At 44.0% G+C, this 11,878-nt stretch overlaps 1 protein-coding gene across 2 annotated transcripts in view; it reads left to right on the plus strand.

Moving 5' to 3' along the window:
* Positions 1-2,257: 2,257 nt before the first annotated feature.
* Positions 2,258-11,878, plus strand: part of LOC109864202 — a 20,469-nt gene continuing 10,848 nt past the window's right edge. Inside the window, exon 1 of one of the 2 annotated variants that reach the window (XM_020445192.1) lies at positions 2,258-4,224. In XM_020445192.1, coding sequence (XP_020300781.1) covers positions 3,267-4,224 — 958 coding nt within the window. In that variant the 5' untranslated portion in view covers positions 2,258-3,266. The remainder of the gene's footprint in view (positions 4,225-11,878) is intronic. The other variant, XM_020445191.1, reaches the window with a different exon arrangement.

Genomic DNA, 11,878 nt, shown 5'->3' on the forward strand with positions numbered 1-11,878 from the left:
GTAATCCCAAACAATCTTAATTCTCTTAGTGCGTATCACCCAATCGTACTCGCGATAGCTGTCCAGCTGGAGGAACTGCGACGCCACATGCTCGTCGGTGAGCACGTTCCCTTGCATCAGCCACGTCTGATTTTTCCTACGGAAAAAAAAAAAGAAGAAAGTTCTCTGCGCAGATCCTACGAAAAGATCGTAGCGGACGGATCTTTCGAATCTTTCGACCGAGTTTCGCAAGTCTTGCTTCGCGAAGCGAGAAACACTTCCTCGTGAGTCTTCCTCCCCGTTGAGACGAGAATTTTGCGTCATCCAGATTTCTTTAGCGCAGCCGTGAAATCGCGAGTAGATCGGATTATTGTATATATATATATATACAAGTGTTTCGCAAACGCGGGAAGTGTTTAATCAGATCGACTGGCGTTTTGAAAAACGGAAATTAAATCAACGAGAGGACGCGAGATATCGCGTAGCTTTGTAACGCCTTTCGATATATATTTTTTTATACCATTTTATATTTAATTTCTTATTAATTATCTAATATATTTGATAATTTGTCTAATTTCTTTTCCACTCCTAGTGGCATAGAGTGGTCAAATTTCCGCCCGGACTCGCTTCTGACGAAACTTCTCTCTCGGTCGCAGTAAATCATCGTCGTGTACTCACGGCTCGCTCAGCGCAGGACTTGACGCGCAATAGAAGACCATTAGCGCTACAAAGAGACGACGAAGGCGCGTCATCGTTGATAGATCTCTCTCGCGCCTGAACAGATCCTGAAATATATCAGTCTGTGTGCCTGGCTGCGACGCGCGTATCAAAGTTTGGCGATTACACGCGGATTTCGGGCTCCCTCAATGTTGTGTGACACACTATAATCGTTGTTCTTGGCCCAATATCATTGTCGCGCTCACGAAACAACCGCCCGTGTATGTCGTCCACGTGTGTGTTTGCTAGACGATGGCGGAACGCGTACTAAAATTAACGAGGAGATCACAGTAGCAGATCCTAAACGTCGGATGCTGTTTGTGTGTAGTGACGATCCCTCCTCCTCGTTGGTTTGATGCGTCGTTCGAGAATACGCATGAGTAACTTTTTGTCTATTTTTTTTTTTTTTTTTTTTTGTATTTTTTTTATTTATACAAACTCTGAGACTTCGCGAGATAATTTTCTATTCGCGTGTAAACACAACATTCGACACGATTTAAATTACGTCATCAAACTTACTCTCGCAATTGAGATTCAAAATTACGTAATTATCTCTGTTGATTTATTAAACTAATCAAGTTTCATAATCGGTGAGAAGTTGACCGCTTGGAAAATTGATGAAAAATCCGCGAAAAGAGGACGGACTTACGGAGCGTTAACAGCAGCGGCGACGCATAATAATCTCCCCGTGCGCGACCGTCATTAACTTAATCATAACGTTTGCGAATCATCACCGTTTTTACGCCAACGCGGCGCTTGTAATCTTCCACGCGCGCGCGCACGCTTTAGCGCTCTAATGTATGTACTTTAGTCCGATCGCGCGCGCGCATTTAGTGGATCTCGCACGATTTGCGGAAGTGTTGTTTTCGCCGACGGCGACGAGCCTCGGGAAAACGCCTCGGTGTTTCTCAAACGAGTCGACGAAGAGGGTCGTGGCCCCTCGCGGAAAAATGTCGCTGCGTCGGCCAAGTTCTTTGTGAAAAAATACCGTCTCTACATCGCAAGACGCTCATCGCGAGCCTAACGGTCGATCATTATCCGCAATTTTGCGGTATAACGACAGACCGATCGGTTGCACCAATTACTCCGCATGCGCGCCGGTATAAAACAAATGTCCCGCGGGAACGATTGCGGAAAACACACGTGGGGAGAGAAACATGACCGCAACAGCTGGGACGATGATAGCGTCGAAATCTTCGATCGATTCTCATCGACGAATTACGCTCTCGCGTATAGAAGTTAAAGGAAGATATATTACAATTGCGTAAGTGGCTCCGTGTAGATTCTCGACTGTATAATTTTGTTTATTAATCGTTTCTTCACGAGAATATATTCTTTCGATTCTCTCGCGAGAATATCACTTGATATCTCGCAAGATGGAAATCTTGCGAAAGAGCACGAATTTCGCTTGACAATCTGACGCGAAATCTTAGGAAATAAGAGAAGATGATAATCTCCGAGGAAACGCGCGCGTCCATTTTGAATATAAAAGAGAGATTTATTCGCGCGCGCATCGCGAAATAACACGTCGGAAACGAATTACGCCATCGCGCGGATACGATACGCGTGATAATAATAATAATAATACACGATGTTTCGATACGACACGATAGTATCGTCGCGAAGCGAGGAAGTTTTGCAAATATATCGCGCAATGCAAGAATTTACATTCGGATTTTCCGAGAGACGCGAAATCGCTTGCGTTCTCTTCTCGCATCTGCCTGTGACAAAAATGTCTACTTCCTACGAGCAAAGAGATCAAACGGAAGTGCGATCTTCGGAGAGTTTTTGCGAACTGTTCACTCGCTCCGCTTCGCGCGCGAAAATCCGGAAAGTGCGACCGAGGAATGTGAAATCTTCTTTTTCGCGAATCTGGTCACGAACGAGAGCCCCACATCCATCCCATCGACCTCGCGGTCGCCACCACCGCGACGAGAGACATCGTATTGTTTCCTTCGTTAAACCGAAGTGATCATTCCGAGTGCCATTTGCCTTTTGCGTGCCACTCGGTGCGCTCGGTGCGTCCGATCGAACAGCAAGAATTTCGGAACGAGATATCGTTATCGAAGTCGCGGGTCGGAGGAAGCGATCCGAGAAGTTATCCGCGCGATATTCCGGAGCGGTGCGCGTAAGTTTATAAGAGTCGAGAGAGAAAGAGAGAGAGAGACAATAATTTCTTATAAATTCCTCGATATTTTTAAAATTCGCAAAAATTTCAAAACGATACTTTTACTAGTCAACTACGTCTTAGTTTTAAGTTAATTAGTAATTAAATGAAACGCGAATATAAAGTGAGTTTTATAATTGACAATTTATCTCGCGATCTCGGAGAGCGATGATTTTTTTTTTATGTCGTCCGAACAAATTCCGAATTCTCGCAAGGTGCGTCGACTTTAGAGCTAGGTGACAATTTTACCGGTCGAATCGCGTCACCTGATTACGCGCAACGTAAATTAAACGAGATCTCGCTCCTTCAATACGGTATTCCGATCTCATCACGTTGGTCACGATTGACGGGAGTGCGTGACATCCGGTGCCGCGTCTGGGAAGAACACGAAGAATTCGTCAGGATGGTGGCCGAGCTAGCGGACATTTTCACGGCGACGGTCGACGACAAGGCATCGCCGGGCGACACCTCGGGACGTCGCAAACGCGCCAAATGGATCCGAACGGCGACGCGTGAGCCGATCTACAGTGTCCTGGATAGCGACGAGAGTCTGCCCCCGAATATTCGCGGCAAGATCGTGGTGATCAGCGCGGTGAAGAACAACGAGTCAAAACGGAAGTCCCCGCCGGAGAGCAGAGCGTCGTCGATTCTCGAGGTCGAGGACACCCTCTACAGCGTGGTGAGGAAACCGAAGAAAGTGCGACTGCCGGAAACGTCGTCCTCCGAGGAGGCAATTCGACGATCTGCCGTCGATCGGACGCAAACCGGGAACACCGCTGAGAAATCGCAACAGCTGGACGATCCCGAGAACACGCCCGGACGAGTCGAGGTGAGAAAGTGGCTGAGCGACACGCCTAGACGGGCTCTTCCGGAACTACCGGGGATGTATACCGATCGGAGCGAGTACGAGAACTCCTGGCACGATCACCGGGACAGCTCGGTGGCGATGCCCAGGGGTGTGGTGGGTCTCGTCGGACCCTACCGGGTGTACGGGAACCCCAACGAGAGAAGAGAGTACATGCTCCAGGAGGAAGAACTTGTCGAGGAAATAGTGGATTCCGCGAGCGAGAGGGTGCAGGAAGGAGGCAGCAGCAAAGAGGAGCATCGTCAGCGTGCCAAGTGGAAGATCCGGGAGGACGACGAGGAGACCCTGGTGCCGGATATTCGGGATCTGCCGTGTCTGGAAATGAAGTCGGTGACGGGCGACGGGAAGAAGAACGACGAGTGGAAGGAGGAACAAAGATCGACGACGGAGAAATCAGGATGCGTCGAGAGGATCGTGTCCGGTAAAGAGGAGCGCGCGGTGGACGTTCCCGACACGATGTCCGACGCGGTTTCGACAACGCTCAAGGACAAATGGGGTGAGACAGACAGTTCGTCAGACGCGATTGAGAATGACACGTTTTCACAAATTTATAAATAAATAATATATAAGTATATATTAACTATAACGTAATGTTTGTCTATAAATATGTAAACTGACTCTTCGTGGGATTATTGAATTTGCAAACGGGATCGTTCCCACACACGGTATCATTGATTCACATTGAATTAATTAACATTTACATAAACACATACGCGCGATCGGTAAATATTTACTGAATTCTTAATCGAGGAGCGAGATATCGATGCTTGAAATGATTGACGAGGTTGCTCTTCTCATGACGTAGTTGCGCCAGTGATCTCTTTCGTCTATTGATCCACTTGTGAATTACAGTCATGCACTTACGGTACAGTTTTGAGACGGACTTAGAGAGGAGACCGTAATAACAAGTAGCACCGGCGTGCGTAAAACGACAGGCGCGTAATTCGACAAAGTGTGTCATTTGCATTCGGTATGCGCGACGACAAGCGTCTATCTTACGGTATTGTCCCCCGGTAAAAAGGACTCGACAGGGTATGTATAGCGGTATGGATGGTACAAATGTACCGGGCGTGCATACGCGTCGACATCACGATACGTGCGCGGTATAGTTTATGAGCTAGGTCAACATCAACGTTCAGAAGCTATGCACTTCTCTGTTCTTTCTGTCTGCACACACCTGTCCGTCCGTCTCGCCCGCAACGGTGAATGACGTCTCGCTCGCGCGTCTAAAAGTTTGGACTCGCGCGGAGAGACTCGGACATTCATCAAGTCCCGAGATAGAACACAATGGAACTTAGAATTTTACCAGAACCACCGTTTGAGAAAACGAGCTTCGATAGGATTTTTGACGAATCGAATTTTCTTTCCCCCTCCCGCGCGGTCCGAACATAAAAAAACACATATTTTAAAAATAATATAAATTCTCAACTGTAATATTTTTTAAAAAACAATTTTTCTCTACGTGATTATTAATCATCGATGACGTTCGTATCGTCTCTCGATACGTTTCGATCTCCGAAGCCGCTAGTTCCGACGAATTTTTCTCGACGGTGCAAACGACGGTGTAAAAATCCACCAACGGTCTTAAAATCTCTAACGGACGCGCTCTGTCCGTATTGTATATTATATCGCGCCGTATTGTTTCGGAGTTGAAACGAGCAGCTTTCTAGCAAAGTCCGGTGTTGATGCTTTCCTTCGCGAGAGACCTTTCATTATATCTTCGTTCGATATGGCGCACTTCGGACACGTTGTACGTACGTATACATCACACGAATTGTGCGAGCACGCGCGCGACTTTCACCATTTTTACAACACCTTTTTATAACCGCGCGGATCAACATTTTTACGATCTCGAGTGTCGTTGCGCGGGGAGGACTCGTTTCACCAAATCCCCGACGACTCTTACTCTTGTTCGCGCGCGCGTCCCGCCGTTTATTTCCTGGTTGACTGGCCGCGCTTCGCTCGCGAGAGCGCTTTTTACGCAAGCGCCGTTCACGCCGTAGAGCGCGTAAATGCGTCGGAACTATCGCCCGATATTTGCATTCAGGAAATTAGAAAGCATGCACAAGCAAACGGGTTATCCCATCGGAATTTAAGACGCGAAAGAAATACGGTCCGCGTGATATAATAATCGTTGCGCGCTCGCGAGAACTCCTCCGGTCAGAAGCCGTAAAACAATCGCGCGCGAGCGCGGGTGAAAAGACCGCTATTTATTCTCGCACGTAAACTTTTCAGGCCGTTCTACCGCGAATTGTTTTCTCGGCGCATTGCGCGCGCGCGCGCGAGAGAAAAGAATAAAACACTTTAACTCTCTGGAAAGACGCGATTTCGGGAGCGAGCGCGAAAGCGAAGGGACGAGATCATTTCGACGCGCGACAAAGTTTCAACGACCGAATATTTAAAGAAATATAACAAAATATGTAATAAAAAACAAAATACTCTTATACAACATTGAAAACTGTTAATTAAGAATATATCCTAAAACATTGAGAATTGTTACATTGAATATATTAACACACCTAATAATTGGTTCTTTAATAAATATCCCACATAACAGTTACTTGTCCGGTTATTTAATTTAATTTTTGTATTCAATAAACACTCTTAACGAGGAGAAAGTTAAAACTCTGACACAAATTTGACGCCGATAATTCGAAGGTAATATTCTCTTGAAAACACGAATGATGTCTCAATAAATTGACAGATTAATTTAATTTTCACGTCTCCGACGTATCGATGCGTTTCGGACATCTGAAAAGAAATGCCACCATAATAAATAATTGAAATATTACGCAATATTTCAACAGTCAAACGAGAAAGACGAGACTGGAAATGTGACATTTTTTTCATCCGACCGTAACTTACTTTCGTGTTTCACAACATCGTCGCGTCCTGACTCTATTAATCGTCGCCTAACATCGATCTGTCAACCATATGACGCCACCGTTACCAAAGGCCTTCTGACATGCCTCAGTCACTGTTACACATAACTGATTCTCTGTAGTTAGATGATGCAGCTGCACCGCCGCCGAACATCGGATCTGTACAGTTAACCACTTTTCTCGGAGCGCGGTGTTGCTGCTGACGCATGACACAATTGCATCTTCGCGCGAAAATACACACACACACACACACACACACACACACACACACACGTGTGTGTGTACAAAATATGTGCGAGAGTATACAACTACGCGGCCTTCTCTCGAACACGACCATACGTTTACGACTTTTTCGACGCAGATGTTCTCTCGAATCGGAGAGTGAGAGAAACGACTATCGCCAGAAATATCCACGTCGGTCATTATGAAAGTGCCGTCGCGAGTAACGATGATACGCGCGGTGGCATGATGGATCTGGCTGAACGAATCGCAGGCAAAACAACATTTACCAAATCGCAACGCTTCGTAATCAGAAGAAACCGGGACCGGTCTTGATCCGTCTCAAAATATTGAGACGAATCGAAGGTGAACGTGATTTGAATAAGATAAAATTATAATTACAAAATAATAAATATTTTTGCATATATAATATAATTAAAAATAAAAATATAATTAAAAATTATAAAATAATTACAAAATATTAAATATTGTTCATTATTATAATATTGAAATTATAATATTAAAATAATGAAATAGCATATAATACACCGAACTCATATTATAATTTTAAATAACTATTTAACATTCTCTTTTTCACTCCGCGTACGTACGATATGCATCTTCACGAAAGTGAAACATTCGGAAACTTTCGAAAATTTAACGTAACGTTTCATCATGATAATTACTACTGCTTCCTTTTCAATTAAATCTTCCGAATTTAAATCTCGAACTTTTCTTACTTGCGTAAGATCCCGTTATCGACAGCGTAATCAAGTTGTTTGCGTTTTCGTTTTTTACAAGCTGCATCTTTTATCGACGTCCTTCGACGCAGCTTCGTATGAAGAAGCGATCGTAGAAATTCTTCAGGTGCAAAAAAAAGTAAAAATTGTCACGGCTTCCATATAAAATGGCGTCTCTTTTTTTTCTCTCTCTCGTCTTCTTTCTTTTATACGATTATATTTTATTGCGACAATAAAATTCTCAGCGATATCTTATGCGCCGATCGCCGTGTAAAGCGCGATATCACGTCGCACACGACCGTTTCCTCATTGACATGTTGTTTGACATTTCCTTTCCCCGATTCCCGTTTTTGCGTTTTTCTCGCCGATTTTTTTATGTTTGTTAATTATCAACAGATGTCTTCCTTCGACGCGTTACCCGCTACGCGCCCGCAACCTGTTATTATTGCATAATTACAAATTATATCGTCGACAACACTCTCGAAAATTTCTTGCGCGCGAGTTTTTCACACGCACGCACGCACGCACGCACGCACGCAAGTCAGGTGTTGAAAATAATTTTTTTCTTAAATTCTTTCGAAATAATTTACATAATTTTGAGACGCGTCTCGGTTGTAATTTACGGCAAATTAGATGTCGAAAAAAATGGTTTCTTATTTACATCGAAGTATATATACGGTCTCTTCATTCGCACGCCGTATATAATCTCGCGTAGTATTTATTATCACGGAGAGAGGAACTGATAGTTCTCGCCGCGGAATCCAACTGTGGATTTGCAAATGTTGTGTATCTCGCGCGGGTTCGCGAGAAGGAAGATAAGTAGCATCGTCGATTTATTTGCCGACCGTCAGGCAGCTGCTTGCTGACGCGATTGTTGGAATATATATACGTATATATATGTACACACGCGCGATCAGATGATAACCTGTCGGGCGGCGAATGATCGCCAATTATGCTTGTGTCACGTCGTTTAAGCTTTACAGATGCTTTCGATAATAAATGAATGTAATCTGCTCCTCATCAACAGTCACCCCTACTCTCTCTCTCTCTCTCTCTTTTTCTCTTTCTTTCCATCTCTCTCAGTCGCGTTATTACTCAGTCCTCCGCAATTGTGGCCGCACATTATATCGATTGAATCATCGCCGTTACTCAAGGATATAAATATCGTATATATATCCGCGCGCGTAAAAAAATATTACTATCGCGGTCGAGAGAGAGTTACGAGAGGCATTATATTTTGCGACGACGCCAAACGCTCGCGGAATTTTGCACGCGCCGTAAATAGCTCGCACGTATTACCCCCCCGCGGCACCACGTGACATTTATTATCCTCGTAATTAAGCACCCTCGCCTATTTTGCGAGCCAGAGAGAACGGATGTGTGTACCGCGCGCGCTAATTGTGTCGAAGAAAAACTGAGATAAAAAATGGCTGTTCCACTCGTGCGTGGTTCTCGAAAAGAAAAGTTATTCTAGATTTCACTTTGTGTGTGTGTGTGTGTGTGTGTGTGTAACACCAACAAAAACAAAAGAGGAAACATTTAAGTAATATGCTTCGATAATACGAAGAAATTGCAACCGCGCGATTATATACCGCGTGCAAAGTGCACAAATTGCGTAAAAGCAGGTTATTAATCATCGATTACCTAACGATTTAACGAGCGAGCGACTTTTATCGATTCATCTCTGGATTGATTTCACAAATAAATTATTTCTTGTTCTTTCTTTTCTTCTCTCTTCAGGATTTAATTGCGTACACGAAAATGATCTATATCACGAGGAAATTAATCTTCGGAATGACGTGAATAATTTAATTATATCCACACGCGTCGCAAACACGTAAAACATCGTTTCCACGTGTCTTTTTTATTACGTTTTATCGCAATAATACATGTATGTGTATCGCCAACGATTTATATCGACGAAAAAAACGAAAGCGCGAAAATGTTCCATTTATCAAAATCTTGAGAAATGACACAGAACAAGCTCACTTACCGTGTTGTGCACAAATTGCGTGAAAGCAGAATATTAATTATCGACCACCCGAAGCGACTTTAATGAGCAACTTTGATGTCTTTTTACCGCGACTTTCATCGAATCTCCGATCGATTTCACGAATACACTCCTCCCTCCCTTCTCTTCGGCTCCGAAACTTAATTGCGTACTACACGCGATATCTTAATGTAACTGTCAATTTTTTTTTTTTATCTCGAACGTCTTACTATGTGCAACCTCTTCCCGCCGGTTTTTGACGCAGAAACTTCACGGTCGAAGACGCGCGCGAACACGGTAAGATAAAACAAACTATCTTAACATTAGACAACCAGAGTTGAATGTATGTACATGTAATTAAATGTATTTAAGCTTTATCCCACATTCGTACATTTGATTGAAAAAAAAACGCATTCGTTATTTTTAACTTCTTTAATATTTAAATAATTGAGAAAAGCTTTCGGCTGCAAGAATTAAAAAAATATTTTCATTGTCAAATTTTCTTTTTTGTTTTGTCAGTTTTCCGTCATTTTGACGAGTTTGAATGTTCTATATGGTGTAAAAAAAAAAAAAACACTAGAAATCGGTCTTCTTTCAATTATGATGTTCAAGAAAAGAGGATTCGATTCGCTTCGCCCATAAGTGAGTCTGAGAAAAATACACAACGGTAAGAAAAGTGAAATTCGAGTGTGTGAAAAGAGCGTAAGATGTGGCATTGCATTAGAGAAGTGATTAGAAGCGCGAAGGTTACACGCTCGGACAATGTGTACGCGCGCTACGAATCAACGAGATTACACTCACAAATTGAAAATAAAAAAAGAGAGAGCCGATTAATATGCGCGTTACGTATATGTGCATAAGAGGCGTTTTACGAGCGCGTACGTGGAAAAAAAAAATTGTGCGAGCGTTTTCGTAGATTACTGTCGCACAAAATGTGGGACGACCGACGAAAGTGGGACGCGAGGGAATTTATGGCATTTCGTAAAGGAACTGTTTTTCTCCTCCACTTTGTTCTCTTTCTCTATCTGTTTCAATGCTTGCGTCTCTCGGAGAACACCGTGTAAAGTCACATAAAACGATTGGCTTCGCTAAATCTGCATTAGCGCCGATCTAGCGGGTCGACGATTTTCGAAGGCGACGTAATACGCGCGATACAAAACCTCGCTCGAAAGCGACGCAACGATGACGACGGCAATTAGAGAGAAAAAAGACGGATAAAATTTTGCGATACCTGTGCAAAACAAATCGTCGAAACAAATCCCAGAAACGCGCCCGAGTATAATCTCCGGAGACGGTACCGCAATCAACTTTCTCTCGCGGACGCTTGAAATAATCTATAAATACAAGAGGATTCGCACACGTGCAATCGAAGATCGAGCACAAACGACACGCGATCCCGATACCCCGATCGGATAACAATCGCGCGTCGTTATCGCATCGCGTCAGTCGTTACACAACGCGATCGATGCATCGTCGGGCAAGAAGAGTCGCGAGAATGTCTACCGCCTGCTATTTCGCCCGGAATTGACAGATGACGGGTTCGACCGCGGGAATCGCTGTTAAATGCTGACAAGCGCTGTGTATCGGTAATGGAACGGCGCTATCGCGTCCCATTATCATTATCGGAAATAACTCGCAGGTGGTGAGAGACGCTCGCCGCAACAGGACTATCATAAGCGCCGGCTTTATTACAACGCGTAATCGGCGGCGGCCCATTATAGACGGATCGTTACGGAAGCTTCGCGACAAATTAATCTCGTCAATTTGCGCGTGTGAAACACGCGTCTAATTTATCTAGATAATATCGGACGATGTTTTTTATTTTCTTTCTCTGGCGCGCGCACGTTCGAAATCATTTAACCTTTCAACTCAGCGGAACTCTGATCGACGTCAGCGATTAACTCTTTTAGCACGTCGAAACGATCGTGTTGTGTTATCACAGCGCGCGCTTTTCTTCTCTTTCCGACGTGTGTAATTGTAACTAATTAATAATCGCGCGGCGGATGAAACACGCGCGGATTTATCGAGAGGATTTATTGAATTGAATCCGACGTTCACTCGAAATATTGTATAATAAATATTGTGGACACACGGTTCGATTACAGTATTTTCACGCGTGACTAATGACGCGTAATTGCGTGTACACAAACGAGGAAATATCATCTTTCGTGTTACAACGTCGGTTGTGTTGCATGTTTTACGATGTGACTTGCAAAATAACGTTCGAGGGCGACAGTCCCGTTTGTTATTTTATATTTCCTCAATCGCCGATTTATATACGCGTTTCCACAAAGCCTGGGCATTAATTCAAACGTAGAA

Source organism: Pseudomyrmex gracilis, unplaced genomic scaffold (assembly GCF_002006095.1).
Source record: "Pseudomyrmex gracilis isolate BER0280 unplaced genomic scaffold, ASM200609v1 scaffold_18, whole genome shotgun sequence".
NCBI lineage: Eukaryota > Metazoa > Arthropoda > Insecta > Hymenoptera > Formicidae > Pseudomyrmex > Pseudomyrmex gracilis.